The sequence below is a fragment of the Plectropomus leopardus genome, chromosome 8 (genome assembly GCF_008729295.1).
Source record: "Plectropomus leopardus isolate mb chromosome 8, YSFRI_Pleo_2.0, whole genome shotgun sequence".
Taxonomy (NCBI): domain Eukaryota; kingdom Metazoa; phylum Chordata; class Actinopteri; order Perciformes; family Serranidae; genus Plectropomus; species Plectropomus leopardus.
Window position 1 is genome coordinate 24089190 of NC_056470.1, and position 20648 is coordinate 24109837.

Genomic DNA, 20648 nt, shown 5'->3' on the forward strand with positions numbered 1-20648 from the left:
ACAGTATGGTAACCCTAGATGACACGTACTGCTACACATGCGCACTGAAATTCATTTGCAGAAATACAGTAACGCCACATGGTCATTAATCCTCTTATATCCCATCAGCATATTTAGTCAAATATCTGCTGGCGTTATTTCATATGCTGTTTTGTGTGGGATATCAATACAAGATCAGTTGCTAGAGTGAATGAACATCAGTTCATGCCTGTCTGAGATTAATTTTCCCTCCCTGTTGAAGAAAGAACAGCTGCAGTGTGTGCGTTTCACAAAACAACAAACATATTTGAAGACAGAAACTCAACACACGCAAGATCTTGTTGGACAGCGTGGTACTGAATGAATCACAATGTCTGTTTATTGATGATATGCTCGACTGCTTTTCCACTGTGCACAATCCATGTTTAAAAACACTGCTGCTCACTTACAGTACGACAAGAATGAATTCTGGAGCATAAAAAGAGGGACAGGGGGCAAGATTTCAGAGCACGGTACATAAATATGAGTGAGTTTACATGCACAAAGAGATCCAATGACAAGTTTTTTTTTGCTACTTTTGCTTAAAGGCTGGTGGCTGATACAGGAGCAGGGTACGAGGGGCAAGGCAGAACAGTTTTACAGTACAGTACTTGGTTTCCATCACATCACCAAAGGGAGAGAAGCAGGCAGACGGTTGCTATGCAAGGAGAGAAGTATATGGAAATGATTTATTAGGTACAAGTAGAGATATTGAGGGACTGAACCTGCAGCACGACGTCAGAATCGAGGCCACTTGATCTCATTCTGGCTGTGTACTCGCATCTGCATGAGTCATAATCATGACAGAGTGGAAATGAGGTGGATAAGATTAGAGAGTCCAAAGACAATGACAGGAGGGAGCTGCTACCTTTATAGATGAGAAAAGTGTTAAAGAGAGGGTCTGTAAGATGGAAGCGGACAGTGGGAGCATCAGGTGGCCAGCCACAAGCGTACACATCTGTGTCTTAAGTTAAAATGTCTTATTTTTTTCTTTGTTTCCTTACATCGCACTATAGTATACATACTGTACAATACCCACTGAACTGCCACTGTGTCCCCACCAGGAGTGAAGAGAACAGAGAGGTGGTGCAGGTTTCTTACACTAACATTCAATACTTAAACACAGGAGGGAACTCGCACTCAAACACACACCCACACACACATACATACTTTCACACATATGGAAAGACAGACACATAAGATTTAATGCTTCACAACACAGCCGCGTAATGTACAAGAAACTTCATCTTTTAAAAAAACAGAAATCATACAGGAACCTTCAGCTATATTACAAATAAAACATCTCAGGCGTTTTGAAAACACTAAAATATCTGAACCACACACACATACAGTGGCGTTGGTGGCTTGATAGTATAGTCCTCGTTTTTCTGTGAGACAGGAGGATACAGAGAGAAGGAGCTGTGTGGTCATGAGGAAAAGATTGAAGTGGCATAGGAAGGATTGAGTGGTCCTTTTAAAAGGGGAAAAAAACAAAACAAAAAAACAAAAAGTGCCAAGGTAAAGTGAATTCAAGTAATGTGTGCTCTATACACAGGAGAAGGAGGGAGGAGGGACTGAGTCCTGCGGCTCCGACATGACCACTACTGGCTCTTCCTGTGTTCAGTCAGGCTCGTCGATGCATCTGCGGGCATTTCTCCGCGGGCAGCTTTGGACAGGACGTCCACCCACTTGGCCTGAAGTTCTGCATCTTGGGCACTTAAGAGCAAAGTTTGCTGGTTGTGACTGAGCCGGAGCGAGTGTTTGATCTCCGACTTCTCGCCTCCTGACGGTGGTATGATGCTCACTTCAAACCCAGGGAGAGGCACCGCCCTCGCCCCCTTGGAGTCCTGCAGAAATCAGTGAAAAAATGAATAAATAAACGAATAAATGAATAAATAAATAAATAAAACAAGTCTGGTGACGTGTGTAACATTTTGGGTGGGGGTGGTAAGTTTCATTTTGGAGTGAGGATTTCAGATTGGAACTGGCTAAAACTTCTTGCAACTTGAATTCCTTCTGTGTTAATTGCTCAAAAGGTTTATCATTGGGAGCCAGATTATCTGCATAGGTCTCTTCCTCACCAAAACAAATGGACCAGGTGATTTAAACACCTAAAAACACAAAATAAAGCTGTTTAAAGTTACACATCAGTGTACATCTAATGCTGTTTGGCATGTCACTGCTGGTGGATCATCCATTAAATTGTAATATTTGTTCACCTTTTTTTCTGATTACTCAAGATCCAGATTTCCACTGGAAGCCAAAACAGCCAGAGTTCTCTTCCTCTCTATAACAAATGCACCCCGTGATTGAAACCACCAAAAACACTGAATAATGCATTTCTAGTGCTGTTTGGCATGTTGCTGCGAGCGGCCCATCCACCACATTGTGTGCTCACCCCTTTTTTCCTGATAAGTTATTGTGTGCTCACCTTTTGCTGATCCAGATGTTCAAGAGATTGTAATCAAGACCCGAATTATCCGTAGAGGTCTCTTCTTGTCTTCTCCAAAATAAATTGACCCGGTGATTTAAACCGGTAAAAGCACTGAATAAAGTAGTTTCACTTTACAAATCAGTGTTTCTCAGACACTGTTTGGCATGTTGTTGTGGGCGGCTCGTCCAACACATGCTTATGTGTGGTCATTTATTTTCTCCGATAACTTAAGATCCAGGCATTGGGAAGGTTTTCATCAGAAACTGAATTATCTGCAGAGGTCTCTTCCTCTCCAAAACAAACTGACCCAGTGATTTAAACCGGTAAAGACACTCAATAAAGCAATTTCGTGTTACAAATCAGTGTAACTCTGGCGCTGCTCATTACAGATGGGCTTGTGTTTGGTTTGTCAGTGCTGGGCTACCATAGAAAGATGGCTGTGCAACATAGTGGACTCTGTGGACAAGGAACTGCTTCTTTATAGACATAAACAGCTCATTCTAAGGTAATGGAAACATGACAATTCCTCTTTTCAGGTGATTTAACACTAAAGAAAACATACATACATTACATTATATTCAATTTCTGCCAATATCTCGCCCTAAATTCTACACACTGGACCTTTAAAATTATGTTTCTGTTGAGTCAAGAGGAAAAAATACAGTAAGTCACAGCTTGTCTCTTCAGTTGCAGGAGAATATATTCCACCAGGCATATATAGTAAACCCTCTTCTTTCCCTTCCCCCTCTTTCTTTCTGTATAATCAGGAAACGCTCGTCCAACTCCCATTAATCCTAATCTTTGGAATGGCAGCTTTCTGCGGTGGGATTGGGATATTAGTCTTGGAAATGAAACCGGGGGAGGCTTTAACAGGCCGACTTCCCCTCTGGGTCATCCGCCATGAATGACAGAATGATAGTCTTTAGTGTAGTCCCAAACATGATTGCTTTGGCAATCTTTTCATTTAGAGCAGCCATGTAAACCACTTCTGAGATGCATCTCCTTGAGATGTCCAGAGAAGATTTACTGCTACGTACAGACAGAGCCAAGATTTCAAGGAACTACGTTACATCCAAAGTGTTGCTACATCTGGTCAATGCAAACATGTCACAGTGGAGCAGCTTCACCGATAGCAGCAGCAGCTATACCTGAGGTCAGATTCAGGACAACCAAATCCTCCTGGCCCAAATCTACAGAGTACAGACAGTGTACAGACAACCTGGCACAGGCAGGATTGGATAGATCTGACTTACACATGCTCACTGATGTGCCCGAGTGCTACTCTGTACATATGTCCTGATTCACAAGGAGGAAGTAGGCAGGACGTATAGAGAGGCCAGACGGGTGCAGGAGGGTCAGAGGATATACAAGAGATGATGGAGGCACACTGTTTATGTGGCCATGTGGAGGAACCTGTATGCAGAGTTATTTTCAATAATAAAACTGTGACAAAACTGTCAACATTTCTCTGTGACTATGAGACACTGACAAGCTAAAATAGATCTTTTATTCAGAAAAAGGGCAAAATATGCATTTTGTTTTTGTTGAAGAGAGATGACTAAAAGGTTAGTAGTAGGCTATTAGACATTCAAATTGCATATAATTAACCTCCAATTATGAGTCTAGTTTGTCAAAATATAAAATTGTCATTAGTTGAATTGGTTGCGGGATGTGTGCAAATTTCCGCCATACACACGATGTCCAAACCAGACAGCAAGTTAATGACAACATTATAACCTCAAAGCAAAAAGGGTTTGATCAGAATAAAAGAAAGGAAAGAGACAAAAGAAAACACATGCACGGTAGTCACAGGAGAAACACTGTGACTACATGTTTGGTGTGAAGAGTATAACCAACCTTAAAAGATGCTTAAAGATGCACCACCTTGCTGTTTATGCCATGCTAAATTAGCTAACCGTAATGTAAACAATAATAATTTGCTAAGTCAATGTGACTGCCACCACTTGTCACCTTGATTCCAATTTCGAACAGTCTAACTGAATTAAAAAGAGAAAACATTTTGAAAATAAGTAATAACTAAAAGCTGATAAAATGTAATGAATTTCTCTTACGACTGAAATACTCTGAGTTGTCGTTGACTAAAACTGGAATAAAACCATAAATGATAAAGATGACTAAAACTAATACAAATTTTCATTTTAATACTAACCACATATCTAAAATACTTGCCCAAATTAAAACAGCTTGTGTGTAATATTTATTGTCCTTTATTTGTATAATGCTTTACCTAACAGAGGAACCACATGTAAATGATGACTATTGTGAAAAAATAAAGAAAAGGTAGGGTATAAATATTGAAAACATATAAATACTGAATCTGCTAAAAAGGTGGAATGTTTGATAACAGCTGGATCATTATCTGATCTCCAGATGTGTGTGTGTGTGTGTGTGTGTGTGTGTGTGAACTCGTACCTGTCCACTGCTCTGCAAGTACAGCACCAGCGGCTCAGCCTTGGTGACAGCCACCCACATTTTGGACCAGCTCTTCCCTTTCTCCTGCACCTGAAGGTGGCCACACAGTAGGCAGTTCTCCCCTGTTAAAGATGTCTGTCTCTGAAAAGATACAATAATATATAAGAATACACAAAAAAAGACCACTCACTGTTATATAATGTATAAAATACCATGGAACCCTGTTTTGCAAGGTGCTACAGAATAAAGTTTATTATGATTATTACTGATATGAGTAAAGTTATAACTGAAATCCATCTGGATCATATTCTGGGGATTTGAGCTTGATGAGCAACTGACAGTGCAGATCTTTCGCTGTTCACCATTACATAATGACAATGTAGGGCACAGTGAGATTTGTACATGGACAGGTGTTCAAGCTCCTGCTGCCCCTTGTCTAATCCTTGTATGGCCTAGAGCTCCCCCATGTGGTGACTAATCATACTGCAAGAACTTTTTTTTTTTTGGCATTTTGTCACTGGGAAAACGGCCTCAATGACAATGTAAACAATATATGAATTGTTAGTATGCTTGTCAGCTTTTTTGTATAACCAGAGTCGACTATACCTCTGTCCACAACAACCCAGACAGACATACAGACACCCAAAGCATCCAGACTGTGGAGTCAGCGGAGACGACTGGTCCTTGTTAAGCTGAGATCTTATTATGATATTAGTCAGCAGAGAGGGATTAGTTGATCTTTCAGTGTGAATCATTCATAAATGCACATGTACTGCATGTGCACAATGTGTTTTATGTGTGTGTGTGCAGTGATTTCAGACAACACAGTGACTTCAGTGTTCAACAGAAAGTGTGCACTGGACTCAGTGAGTAAACGACTGTGCTTCTTTCTCTCTTTTTGTTGCCAGCAGTGCAGTCTGGCTGCTGAACCCTGGTTGACACTGACTGCTGGCATACTGGGAGACATGGATCTCACTGGACTGGCATGAATTGAGGCAGAAAAACAAATCATTATGCACATGCTGTTAAATGTTTCTGTGTGTGTGTGTGTGTCGTTATTTTTGTTAGTCTCCGAGTGTCTGTCTCACCTCGGGCGCAGCTTTCCTTTTCTGTTCACCAACACCTAGAGTCTCCAGGCTGAGGCTGGCTTCGAAACACTCTGGGCACACTCGGCTCGTTTTGTTGTCCAAGGTCTTTGAACACTTTGCACAGATGGCCTGCAGAAGGACAGAGAGAGAAAGAGAGATGGCGTTGAGAAGCCGCTCAGTTGTAAACAGTTAACTGTCCGAAAGAAATGTTTCACTTGTTCCCGAATTCTCTCTCTCCATCCTCTCATTTCTATCAAACAATGTCTACATTGCTCTTGTTCCATCTGTGCTCACCGCTCCACAGGACTTGCAGTGGTGTTTGCGCTTGGTGAAATTGAAGCTCTCGTTGCAGCCTTTACACGTTTGCTTCTCTTTCTCTTTTTTCCTGGAACTCTTCTGAAAAACATTAAAAAAAACAAAGGAGTCATGTGTCAAGGTCTTCGGTCTGTTCACTTTCAGCACAACTAAAGGAATGTCTGACAGCTCGTTCTGCTTCATTCTTTGTTTGTCTGCTGCATGTCTTCCATTTCTCCTTTCTATTAACAGAGACACAGACAGACTGACACCCACAGAGACACACTGTCCCTCCGTTAAAGACAATGGAGGCCAGATGGATGCAGTTTTGCCAGATTAGAAATGTTAAACTATCATACCAGGGGGTCAAAATTATTGTATTTTGAGAAAAATTATTGTATACCAGTCACAATCACAAGAATGAATAGGTTAAATATATAACTTTGGTAAAAAAAAAAAAAGTATTTAAATGACTTTTTGACACATTTACAAATCTATGCTAACCCACTGCCTTCGAGAGAAGCTATTGCTTAATCTACAAGTGGGAGAAATGGGGAGACAATAGGGGCCCATAGATAATTACTGGCCTGGAGTAACCTGCTCTGCTTAAGGGTACCAAATATTCCCAGACATAGTCCTTATAGAGATGTGTAATCTAATAACTAGTATTCTAGTGATGTAACCAAGTAATAATACATCATTACTGTACATGAGTATTTTTTGAGAGAATCTGTACTTTCCTTTAGTTTTAATATTTCTGTCAACTTTTACTCCACTACATTTCCCCTAAACATCTTAGTTTCTTACTACATAGTAGAGAAGGATGGAAAAAGGAAGGGATATATATAAGAATGAAGGAGTGGGAAGAAAGGAAGAACTGGATTTTGTTCTTTACACCCTGTAGGTTGTGAAAAAGACTTTTGTTTCTTCAAATGTAATGTACCCAAGGTAGTGTACATGTTACAAATAAATAAACTTCACAATTCTTAAAATTCTGACTGCTTGCTTTTATTAACAGCATTTACTTGTAGTTTTGCATTTACTTGTAATTTAATATCATGAAATTACTTTTAATATGTAAGCACAGTAAATAAGTGATATTAAGTGATATTCTCATAGGTTACTTTAGCTTCTACTGAATTCATTTAAGACCTCTTTACATTTACTCATTTACTTTACTTCATCCACTACTGGATAACCTCACCATACCAATACTCCTTAAAGTGTCACCAGTATGCCAGGTGATGAAAATTGTTTAATGTACTGTAAATATTATAGTGTCTTACCCTTTCATGCAGTCTTTCACTGTCTGAGTCAATGGATGTGTTGCACCAGGGACCCTGAGGAGAGGTAAAACACATGTTGAGCACCAGCAGCTCCTGTCTGAAGTCAGATATCTCTACCACTAGGTGTCAGTCTGATCCTTCTGGACTCCTCTGACTCGTGTCAAGTTACGTTTGGCCAGCGTCCAGCTCCAGCCGGCCCAAAGTGGGTCAAAGCAGATCCATAAGAGTTTTGTATACACTTTGACTTGGGCTTTCCCTATTAGGTCATGAGAGAGTTCTGCGAGACGAGACTCACAGACGCTACGTGTGCAACTGTCAGTGATGGAAAGAAAGAGCCTCTTTATGTATGTGTTTTGTGTGCATGATAGTAGCATGTCCATAGATGGGAGAGCTGCTCAGGCGGACAAAGACCAGACTATGACGAGCTTGTTTGGTGTACCGCAAGCCTCCCCTGATTCATTGCACAGGATGAGCCACTAATTGACTGATCAATGAGGTGATTGATTACGGGTGGGTGAGTGAGACTGACCGGTGACTCAGGAGGGTGGTCATCTTCTCGGGAGAAGGAGCTGTTGAAAGCTTTATTGAATGTTTCGCTGTTTTGTTTGTGCCGTTCAATCGTGGCCAGGATCACCTGAGAGTCAGAAGAGATTTAGGAAGAGGGAGAAAAAAAAAGAGAAGGATTACTGATGAGACACATCCCTATTTGAATGCATTTATCCTTTTTGTGCTTGTCCTGAGACAAGGGTCAAACTAAATATGCGAAACTGCACAATGACAGCATGATGAAATGGATTAGAGTGACTAAAGTGAAATAGGGAAGATGAAGGGAGACAGAAAGCCAACTTTCCTTTCCCTGCCTGATTGGGGAACAAAGACAGTGTGTGTGGCTTGCTGTCAGGCCTGACCACGCAACAAATGAATGACAACAGCATGACATCACAGCTCCAAAGCATCATGGTCCTACAGCTAAAGCCTAACAGACAGCAGAGTCCAGACAACTGCCTGGCTACCACTGCGTACATTTCTTCTCTCTCCAAAATCTTTCTAAGTGTCATTACACTACTATTTTCTGAATGCTCCGTCTGTTCATTTCACCCTCTCTTTCACACACACATACACACACACACACACACTAAAAACACACGTTAAACCTCCCAAACCTCCTCTGTACTACGTCCGCCCCCCTCTTGTAGCCTGCAAAATGTTTTAATCAGCTTTACTCTGCTGTAATGGGCTAAATGAGCAATAATGAGCAGCTTTATTAGAGAATATAATTCCCAAACACACTGAATGAGTGCAGGGAGGATATATTTGCTAATTCCATTCTCTAATAAAACAGAAAAGGCACGGGCCCCAAAATGTTACATGTGCTCATGAGAGACTGAGACGTGTGTGCATATGTGCGTGGGTGGTGTACGGCTGTATCTATGCGAGAGCATGTGTGTGATCCTTGCCTGAATCCAATCTTCTTTCTCCTCTGCTGTCCTGTAAAGCAAATAAAAATGATCATGAGATTATTTTTTCTCCACAAAAAAATACAAATAATCACGTCGAAATGGCTTGGACTATTCAAACATTCACCCCAAACAGTGCTAGCATGACAAAGAAATAAAATAAAAATAAATAAGAGAAATAATTATAATCTGAACCAGCTGAGGTCGCTGGCTAGCAGTGTTGGGGAGTAACTAGTTACATGTAATGGAGTTAAGTAATTAAATTCTAAAATAAATGCATCTGTAATCTGTTACAGTTACTGAGAAAAAATATGTAATTAAATGAGATTTACTAATCAAAATGTCTGTGATTACAAATGGGTTACATATGAATATTATATTTTTGGTAAAAAGTCTTTAGTTTAGGCTTCAGTTTTCATATTATATATGATATATGTATTTTTTATATTATTTATTTATGGAGTTGCTAAAGTGTTAATAAACACTTTAGGGGCTCCATAGGAATAAGTGCATTTTAAACAGTTAACAGCAAATCTTCTAACGTCACTTCAGTCTGTAGATTCAAGTGTGCGTACCTTGCTTGCAGCTCCAGTGAACGCTGCTTGCCGATGATGGCAAACGTGTGAGGAAGGTTCTGCTTCACATTCTCCTGCACCTGAGGCCAAGAAACAAAGGAAATTGAATTTGCAGCCACCAGAATAAATAAAAGGCCAGAGGAAGAAAAAAAATACATCTAACAGGATGAGAAGGCAGAACTGCACCTCCATGCCGGCGATATCAATCCTCTCTCTGACACTGAACTTCTGTCCCATCAGTCTGAGTTTAGGCACGCAGTATAGCACCATATTGTTAAACTAGATCAGAGACAGAGGATGTAGCTGATGAGTGAAATGAAAAATACAAAGCTCACAAAGAGTCTTCAGCAGTTTGATATTTCTCTAATTTTCAGTCCTCTCACCAAGTAGAGGTATCGGTCTTGTGCTGTTCCATTTTTGGCTGACATCTTTTTGATATGTCCTTCTTTGATGAGCTCATTGGCCGGGTTAACTATGTCCTCCTCTCCTCCAAGCCTCTCATAAACCTCCAGCAGTTTGTGCATCTTCTCCTGAAAACACAAGGCAACAGCAGGATGAGGACAGAGGGCACCTGAGAGTGGGACGACAGGTGGAGCTTTATACAAAACTCCACCAGAGGGGGTTATGTTGTTATGAGGTAAGCCTCTAATTCATTCATGTGTTTTCCAGCAAGGCAGGAAAGCAGGTATTACATTTCTTTATTGATTCACAAGCGCATTTGTCTGCTTGAGTTGTTTTAAAGGATGTGAGAAATACGAGTAAGAAGGCCAGACAGAGGAAAGAGATGTAGAGGATGAGTGTTAAAATGTCAGGCTTCCGCAAGCTGTGAAACTCAAGGCAGGAAACAGCAACTTCCTGTCTGTACCAATCCATCTTGCTCACTCCCTCAGACGAACACATGCAATGCTGCTGGCTGACAGAGCGGCATCAGCAACTCTTTGGTTGAGTAACACATAAGCTGCTTTTTATAAAGCTCAATGAGACAGTGAAAGAGTGTTGAAAAGAGTTTAGAAAGAGATGACGGCAAGAAGAAAGAGAGTGAAGAAGAGTGTCGAGGAAAAGTCTTACCATTTTCCTGATTGCTGCATTGGAATGGTTAGCTGCAGTCGAAATTAGCTCCAGTGCCTCTGTAACAAGAATTCACATATAAAATGTTAGAATTAAATCCAGAATTAACAACAATGAGATCAAAATAAGATCGAGTAAATCTGTATAAAACTCCAGATATTAATCAATATCTCTCTTTGTGTGTGCTGGTCACTGAAAAATAAGAACTGTCAGAGATGTCAAACCATAGAATATAATGAATCAGGAAAAGAAGCTTAACACTGAACACACTACATGCATTAGACTGGCTTTTAGCCAGCAGAAAGCATTGTGAGCACCTGAGTCAGCCATCTTAATCATGGCCTACATAAACAGAAGAGACACACAGCCGGAGGAAATGAGGCCAAAACAACTGTGATTAACTGCTTTTCAACAGGAGTGGATGAGAGAAAAACTCCTCCACAGACTCCAAACACCACAGTGTGGTGAAGCTAATGCTAAGGTAAATGGAAACACGGATGTGGGTGGACACAAGATCACGTAAAATGGAATTTGGGGGATTTAAGATAGACGCAATAACGTAAAGTGTGTAATCTGTCTCTGTTATTCAGGAGATGAAACTACACACAGCATCACACTCTGCAGACGAGAGGTACTGGATGTTCTGGTATCATCTCCATGATAGATTAAATGATCTGGTTATCCTAATGAGGGCACTACTGAGGCTGACGTACTTCTCTCTCCACACAACACAAGATCTGTTTTAACTTAAAGAGGAATATGTTATTTTATCACAATTATTCTTGTTGGTGTGTAATGTTAAAGGAATCCCTCACTCCCCAAATGACCGTTTGTATATCAGTTACAGTTACAGTGTTATGTTTAATTTCTCACAAGCCTCCAAGGTGCATGAAGAATCCCAAAACAGACAAATTCTTGATGAACTAAACTCTCAGGGGTCTGGGTTTGAGAACAGCAATACTATATCAAAACATCTGTTTACAAAGTCTCACACAACTCATGCAGGATAATCCAAGTCGGATTCATCCAGTCATATTTTCAGTACTTCCCAAACACTAAGTGTGGGAATCATCTAAGCCCCAAGATATGATATTAACGTGATACTTTGGTCACTATAAAATATTATTGTGATTTTCAACGTGTTGCGATATGCTGTATTGCGATAATATATATTGTGATATGTTGCAATTCATCTTTCCGTATTTCTAACTGTATGTTATGTCCCCAAAGGAAAAAAATGTCAACATCTGTCCTATTTAATATGATAAAGTTTTAAATTCAAAGTTTCTTACTACAATCATTGTTACAGCAGCTAAATGTATCTAGTGGACTGAAAAAGTAATTGATTTTATTATTTTAGTAGGCTACCAAAAGTAGAATTTGCATTTGCAATATTAATTATTCATACCAAGAAAGATACTTAGTGTTCCTGTATTGGTACAATATTGCAAATATCACGATACTATGCTGTATTGATTTTTCCCCTTACTCCTATCAAACACAATTATTTTAGTTTAAACCTTAACATTTAAAACACTTTACCATAAACAGCACAGGTACACTGCTTATCTGTGTCTGAGACTATTTAAATGTGATCCTCATGACTTCAAATTATCAAGAGTTTGTTAAGGGAGGCATGCACAAATTATTTTTTTCCTCCAAAGTCAATGTAATTAATTCTGAGAGCAAATGAATTTGAAAGGTCAGTTGAGCTGAATTTTCAGGCCCATCCTGATGAAAGAACCGTGACTCTGATGCATATTTTGTTTGTTGCAGTTCTAAGAAAGTTACTTTTAGAAATCTAATCTAATCTGTATCTCATCTAGAACATGCGATATATTAAATTTCACAGCTTAACAAAATGTGGTGATATGCATCAGTGAGAACTGAGGAAACAATGAATCATCACATAAAGTAGTCTAAATCTCATTAAATGGCTCCTTAACAAGGTTTGTGTAAAAGTGAAGCAGCAACAAGCGAAATCCACAGAGGGTTTGCATTCTCAAGCAAAATGTGATCAGATACATCAAGGTGAAGTGAAGCAAAAGTGGCTCTTGCAATGAAACAGCTCAGACAGTCTTTTAAAGCTGACTAGGAGCTTCAGTTTCACTTATTTTTCCTCGATACCTGCTACTTTCTGCTCCTCCTCTTGAGCCACGTAACTCAGGATGAACACAAATGTTCATTTGTGCATTATAAACGCGAGCGGACGTGCCTTTGCTTCACCTGCGCTTTCTGGAATGTGAATCTGCATCGGTGCGCCTCCTGTCAGGTCCTTTCATTGAGATTTTTGTGTTCATGCCACCTCTTATTACTGCATCCTTTTAAGCCGAATGGCAGTTCTCACATTTGCAATGGAAATCTAGTCCAATCAAGCCCAGAAATGTGCCCTTTATTTTAATGAGGACACTGTCATCTAGACATCTCTTATTCCTCTATTTAGTTTAAAATGGATAAAAATAATCTGCTTGTAAAGGGAGATTTACTCTTCATGTAATGATGTATGTTTATATTTACATTTTGCTTCAAAATCTTTTACAGAATCTATGCCAGAATTTATTTTCAGTCAAACTTTGTAAAAAAGAAAAAAAAAAAAGAATTGCATAAAACCATGAACTTTGTGGGCATTTGCACTGTAGGTGAAAGTTATACTTAAAAACAGGTTGACAGGAAGACTGAAACTTTAACTAAAAGATTTTTTTCTGTGTCGCAGTGAAAAAAGTGGGTCAAATGTCTCACTCTCTGCGTCTTTTCGGTCCAGAGCATCATCAGGCAGCTTCTTCAGGTAGTCTTTGAGCAACAGCTCGTAACGAGGAATCCTCTGGACCGGCTCCAGCATGTGGTGCTGCAACGTCAGGTTCCCACACACATCCTGTTTCTGTTGGTTTAAACACCAAAGACAGATTTCAACTGATTAAACATGAACAAATCTGATGCAATAAAATCCTATAAATTGAGTCATGTCATGTACAATATCATGTTGAATATCAAAGTCATAGTAATGTCATTAAATGTGGTGTAGATCATTCTGTCAGGTACAAATATCTATTAGAATAGACCATAACCTGTATAAATGTAGTTAAATTGGCAGTAGGTCATTCTGATAGGTGGTGCAGATCATTCATTCAGGGACAAATATTTATTACATTAGACCACAACCTGTATACATGTAGTTAAATGGGGAGAGTTTATTTATTATTTTTTTAAAGATTTTTTTTGGCATTTTTGCCTTCACTGGACAGGACAGAACGACAGCGCTAAAGGGGGAGAGAGAGGCGACGACGCGCAGCAAAGGGCCACGAAGAGAGAAGAGAGTTTATTTTTAATAACCAATCATAAGATACGTATAACCAGATTTTTCCCATACATGCAGTTGTGCATGTAATACTGGTAAAAAAAAAAAAATCTTTGGATTTGAAATATAATAAAAGTGGAGGAGATATCCAATTAAGAAACAACACATTCAGAGACACCTATAGCCCACCTGTATATTCTGGACCACACTCTTGAACTGTGAAGACCGCTGTGTCCAGGTGTTGACCAGGTCCATGGCTCGGTCAAAGTTCTTCACATATTCTCCGTACATCTTCATGAACGGAGCCAGTTTCTGGAGGATGTCTCCAATACGAGGGTTGGAGTCCCTGCAGTGAACACAACAAACAAACGGATTAATTGAAGGCTGAATTCAAAATTCGAAATCTTACAGTAGGTGCAGCTCTCTTCCACAGCTTCACAAGTTCATATTTTTCATACAGTCCTGTGGGTCTATTTGATGGACAGGGGAAAAAAATGATTCTGTGGCTATAATGTAAAACTGAGCAAGGAAAAACCTTGCTCCTATCTTAAAGGGAGCTCAGTTTGTTTACTTACACTACACTTTTTGGCTTTAATCTGTGACTTCCTTAATAATCTAATATAACAACTTTTTCTTGTAAAATTACAACTTTATTCTTGTAATATCATGACTTTAGTCTCTTAACATTTAATTACATAACATTTAACACTTAATTCTTGTAATCTTCTTTTTGTTCCCCAATATAGCCTTAATCATCCTTTGTAGATCATATCATTGTGTATTTTTTTTTTGTAAAAAAACAAAGAAAAAAATGAATAGCTGTTCCCTACTAACCCTGTGCATATGTGAAATGATTTTTGTATGGCACGGCTCGGGTTAAACCCTTTGTAAAACATGAACAAATACATAACACCATAGAACTTTCTTTTATGATCTAGTCTGACATTTTGCCAACTGCTTACATTAAACTTTTTACCGGGTATCAGTTATTTTCACTCTAAAACAGAAGTTTCCAGTGGCTGCACGGCGCAACTTGCTGTGTAAGCTGCTGTTTTAGAGCGATGAAGAACTGAAGCCCAGGAGAACTGCAGTTTTACCAGAGCGTGAAACTACTTCCAAATTTACCTAAAATTACATGGCATTGAATCTTTGTGTACACTAGTGTATTTGCTGATGAGATCCAGCATTTTTGGGAGTTTTGGAAGTATTTTTGAGACTGGTTTTGCTATAGAACAACTCTAATTAGGAGGAAAATCCTCAAAACCTGCTTCCAAATCAGTAAAGTTAGGTTGCTACTTGAATGTTTGTTTCAGCTGATTCAATCACATTTTTTTTCTTGACATTTCACACACAAAGTGGCCATCAAAAGTTATATTACCACAGATGCAATTCCAAGAAAATTATTGGGGAATTGCACAAATTAATCCTCCTTTATGACTTTCTTCCTAAGGTGCACTTTTCTGGCTGTGTGCATCCTTTTTAAGCCTTTCTGTCTGAGCCAATACATTTTAATGAGTTCCAGGAAATAATGTGAGGGGAATCATTATGTGACAGGTGATTTCCCTGAACACAACCCTCTGGAGGAGTCATTATCTACCAAGGGTGGCTGATGTTGGCACAATAACGCACACTGGGGGTAAATTTCCTGCTTACTGTGAAAAAAAGACAGAAAATGCATTCATTCTGCAGCTCTGACACACACAAAACGGGGGGTTTTGTGAGTGTCAGAGCTGCAGAAGTTGTAAAGACTACAACTTAGCAACCCGACACCACTGAAAACCTGACAGTGACGCCCTCCACTGCCCAGCTGTCACAGTTTTACAGCCAACACCTACTGACCACAAACAGAGCCAAACCATCCCTAGAATGACGTCACACTGATGCAGATTGGAAATCTGTTGAACTGGCGGGTTTTAATTCCTCACCATTCTCCAGTGATGCGGGTCTTGAGCTCAGGCAGCAGGAACTTATCGTGGAAGCAGTAGATGGAGGAGATGTTGGAGAAGATGCCTGTAATCACGTCCTGAGGGATTCCAGCCTCTGTGAGCTTAGTGCAAAATACCTGCAGGGTAAAAAAAAAACACAACATGTGTATACAAACAGCCGTGCAACTGTTTCCAAAAACACCCAAATCTGGCTCCTACTCATGGAGCAGGCATGTAAACATTGACAGAGAAGTTTCCACGTCATTGTTGGTCATCCACATAAACATTTCCTCCAGCTTTGACTTCATGAGTGCAACTGGCAGCGAGATACTAAAACTTAACTGCCCATGTGGCATTATAGGGCGCTTATTCAAACTAGATAAACTATGCAATAAAAAAAAAAAGAAGTGAGACAGTAATTTGAAATCTTATTTTTATATGTCATATACAGTATTTTGTTCCGAAGCTCATAAGAAAACAATAGTTTATTAAAATAAAATAAAACTGAAGTAGTAGCCTATCTTAATTTCTTTTTAGATTCTATTATTTTTTTACTTTCAGGTGGCTTTCACATGTCAACTAATTAAGTCACATAATGCTGCCTTCAGGCGCAAACCTCCAAAATTGCTATTTTTCAGGAATAAAAAAAAAGATGTGTTTTTAAAAGGATCCAATCGAGATAGGAAGTTTACACAAAAGCTTTTTAAAATACATTATTGGTTGACAAATGGTAAAACCCACTGACAGACGTAATTGGGGACAAAATAGAATAAATTTACCAAAAAAAAAAATGAAATTAGTGAAATGTGGAGATACCAGGTTTGCACCTGACAGTGACGATAAGTAATTATTTTAACAGTATTGCCACATGTACTGCCTGTTTCAGTACATTAAGGTACTTTTTTTACTTTACAAATGCAAATGCTTCAATCTCCAACTTAGGAGTAAAGGTGTCACGATACTTTTTTTCTCTTCCCAATACCCATTTAAATTCCTAAAGTACCAAACAAACAAACAAAACACCTCAACAGCTGTATACTACTGACCTTGCTGTGCCACACTGTTTTGCAACAGTGACAGATCTTTTAATAAATGGCCTTGACGCCTGCATGTTTAAACTAACTTCATCAGGACATAAAAACAAGTGGCAGCTCACAGATATACCAAAGCTGATGTCAGACAATCAGAGTCGCACTAGACAGGTGCAACCAGTTAAGTGAGTGTGCACACGCAATCCTATAGATTAAAGGCTTTTTAACTGAAGTTTGTACTGTGCTTATTTTTTTGTATTGCGTTGCTTTGCTATCATCTTTGATATACCAAATCTACCACCACAGAACTCAGAAGCGCATTGTTGTGAATGGGGACTGCAGCAAAATGTATTTTAGCCACATAATAATTTTAATATCAGTGTAAGTGTACCCAATATTTGAATATTTTCCTTTGTCTACCTCACACAACTCAGGCAGCAGTAGACTCAGTGTTCAGTGTTCTGCAAAGTAAAATTACTGTTTTTGGCAGTGGATTCTGGTCATTTTCGGTTTAAGGCTTCAGTTTCCAGTCAGAAAGGGCTGTCTGTCAGTAAGGTAAAGCGTTGAAAATTTTCTAAATATAGTGTACACTTAAACTGATATTGATTTTTTCAGGTGCCTAAAAACTAACCAACTGAGGCAATATTTGTTCAGTGCTGTTTCTTGCTGTTTTTATGTACATGACATAGGGTATTGTAAAAAAAAAAAAACATTTTGATTTGGTCTGTTGTGAGTTGTACAACTTTGTGGAAGTGCAATAACAACAGTGGAGAATTCATTTCAATGATTCATTGATTTGTTAATGATTATTTTTTTGTCTTCTTGATTAATCATTTTAGCAGTATTTATAGCAGTATTTACAGCAGTTTAGTATTTAACAGCATAGAGTAAAATTAAATAAAATCTAATCTGACAGTCATATAATGTTCAGGTTCTGTTTTGTAATCGCATAACTCCTGTTGTAAATCCCTCCAGCCTTCACTTCCATTACCCTTTTGCCTCCCTGCCAGTCAACGCAAAGGATTGACACTATAGTTTCCATGGAAACCGGTGCTGTGAGAAAGTACTGTGACAAAAACAGGAAGTTGACTGTGAGGGTTCTCTGCCCTTGGTAGCAAATAAACCATATCTGCTCTGTAATAGGGCAGCTGTGCATCTCTGTACCACATGAACTGAACAAAGAGGAAGACGCCACAGCCACGGCGAGTAAATTCTCATCACAAACACGAGGGAACACAAATAGATGCTGAAAATAGGCTGGAACAAATATACAATCACACATTTACAAAAACGAGAGATGGTCACACAACAGAGCCGAGTGCAGGAGGTCATGACTTAAAAAACATTTTGTTTAGTGTGACTACATTTAGTTTATAGAGTATTTGTAACATTTTAACAGCTTAATAGCTGATATTCAACCATTATGCTCTGTCTGTGGATGCATACAGATTATCTATTAAATATTTATGACAAATCATCAACATAACTACATATTCTCAACTGAACTTAAACAATTCACCCATTCATTCAACCAAGTTCAAATGAAATATTCAGAGAACATCTAAGTAGGTATGTTTATGAATCTTCACATATACTTGCAGAAAATCAAATAAACATTTGCGGAAATGACAAAAATTGTTGCACCTACTGAAATGTAAATAGATACTGCTTTTCTTTGTTTTCTATGAGAGTAATCTGAATACATTTCTGTTTTGTGCTGTTCATTGAATAAAAAAGGGAATTTGAATATTTTTTAAGCTGTGCTTTGGAAGATTATGTTCATTAATGACATATTTTATAGACCAAATGGCAGATAGCTGATAATAGATCAACCAGGAAAGTAACCTTGTATGTCAGAGCCTTGAGAGGAGTTAAACTTGGTGCTAACAGGGCTGCAATTAATGATATTTCTCATTATTTATTAATCTGCCAATTATTTTCATGAAATCTTTTAGTCTATTAAATGTCAAAAAAATGCTCATCATAATTTCCAAGCACTGAAAGACAAAATTGCTCCTTTAGTCCATCCAGCAGTTCAAAACCCAGAGACTATCTTATATTAACTGCATTAACTGCACTAGAACCAACGAGTGTTTGACATTTTTGTTTGACTTATTGCCAGATTGACTTTTTGTTGCATCTGGATTCTGGTCATTTTGAGTTTAAGGCTCCAAAGAGTCACATCTTTTGACGGTAGCGATTGATTCAAAAGAGTCAACATGAAAAAACTAGATTAAGTGCTGCCTAAAACCTGTCCATGATGTTTGTGTATTGTTTATAGTACTATTTTTTTAATGTATTGTGCAGGATTCTCTATCAATGACTCCATCGAAACAGCTACGTTTGGGCAGAATCACTGAGCCTTAACAGTTTTTTAAAGAGCTTTCTAATTATAAACCCAGTTAAAAGTAAGAAAACATCTTTTATCTACAGGATTATCATACAAGGAGAGAAAGAGGGGACTGTGTGGTCATGACACACACACCTATACCTACACCCACAACCACACACACACACACACACACACACACACACACACACACACAAATATGTGCTGCTTTATACAGTGGGCACACATTTTCTTGGTGTACATGCTCAGTTTTGTGATGACAAAGCGGTCTTTCTGCTGCACATGTATAAATATAAAACACACACACAATGAGTTTCTCACATGATGGTGCTTACTCTGCTCTGAGTAATCGTGTCAACAGAGGAAGGGCTTGTTGTCCAGTGGATCACAGTTGCTGGTTTTAATCCAGCTCAGCCCTGATCTCAATCACTAAGACCGCTGGCACACTTAAGAGATTGAAATTTGGACCAGAGGCATCCAAAACACACTGTCACACTCACAAACTCTCTGACGGGAAAACAGACACAGAGGAACTAAAGTTACCTGGTCGAGGAGGTTGAGTCTTTTGACGTAGGCCTCTTCAGTGTGGAGAAGCTCTTTGGCGATGTTCAGGAGCTTCTGAGTCTCTGAGCACTGAGGGAAACAGACAGACACCAAGGATTACTTCTGAGGCAGGAAAACAAAAAAAATAACAACAACAAGTTCCCAGCATCCAGACTTCAAGGCAGACTTTAAAAATAGCCACAAATCATTCTTTGAAAAAAACAATAATAGCATATACACATTATAAGACACTGATAAAATAGGTTTATCTGACTAAAATTACAAAACTCTCTCTCTGACGTTTTGCCGTCTACACTGTTAAAGAAGCTCCACAACAAGTATTATTCACCACAGTCAACCAACATATGCAGTACACTGCAAACTATCTAGCAAAGTCCTTTTAAAATAAAATTTATGAGCTCAATTTCAAAGTAATCACTGGCTATTTAGGGCAATTTTTCATCACTGAAAGTATTTTGTTTAGCTAGGCCTGTATACTGTTTTATTCAAAGCTGTTTGAAGGCAGTATTAAAAGCATTATATTCATTCACTTCACATTTGCTTTGTTTGCTTAACAATTACGTGGAAGGCTGCCCTCCACATTTCATTCAAAGGCTTGAGGACATAAAAAAGGGAATACAGAATACAGTGTCCTTTTTTTGAAAAGTGCAATAAAAATAAGGTTAATAATAAAGGATTAATGAGGTCATGATGAGTTTAGAGGTTGAGAAACTGAGGTCAACATTAAATGGATGACTTGAACACTGACATTTTGACCTCTGACTATTATAAACAACTTAAAAATTTATGATAAACTTTTGCTACTCTTTTTGTAGCTATTTATTTGTTTT

At 38.8% G+C, this 20648-nt stretch overlaps 1 protein-coding gene across 2 annotated transcripts in view; it reads right to left on the reverse strand.

The window, feature by feature from the left end:
• Positions 1 to 315: 315 nt before the first annotated feature.
• The window catches only part of fgd (faciogenital dysplasia), a 71073-nt gene continuing 50740 nt past the window's right edge, over positions 316 to 20648 (reverse strand). For both annotated transcript variants that reach the window (XM_042491545.1, XM_042491544.1), the window contains exons 5-19: positions 19798 to 19887; positions 15874 to 16010; positions 14138 to 14294; positions 13393 to 13531; positions 10654 to 10712; positions 9969 to 10115; positions 9772 to 9864; positions 9586 to 9665; positions 9011 to 9041; positions 8083 to 8187; positions 7554 to 7607; positions 6268 to 6369; positions 5974 to 6102; positions 4886 to 5026; positions 316 to 1865 (exon numbers count right to left, since the gene is read on the reverse strand). In XM_042491545.1, coding sequence (XP_042347479.1) covers positions 1620 to 1865; positions 4886 to 5026; positions 5974 to 6102; positions 6268 to 6369; positions 7554 to 7607; positions 8083 to 8187; positions 9011 to 9041; positions 9586 to 9665; positions 9772 to 9864; positions 9969 to 10115; positions 10654 to 10712; positions 13393 to 13531; positions 14138 to 14294; positions 15874 to 16010; positions 19798 to 19887 — 1710 coding nt within the window. In that variant the 3' untranslated portion in view covers positions 316 to 1619. The remainder of the gene's footprint in view (positions 1866 to 4885; positions 5027 to 5973; positions 6103 to 6267; positions 6370 to 7553; positions 7608 to 8082; positions 8188 to 9010; positions 9042 to 9585; positions 9666 to 9771; positions 9865 to 9968; positions 10116 to 10653; positions 10713 to 13392; positions 13532 to 14137; positions 14295 to 15873; positions 16011 to 19797; positions 19888 to 20648) is intronic.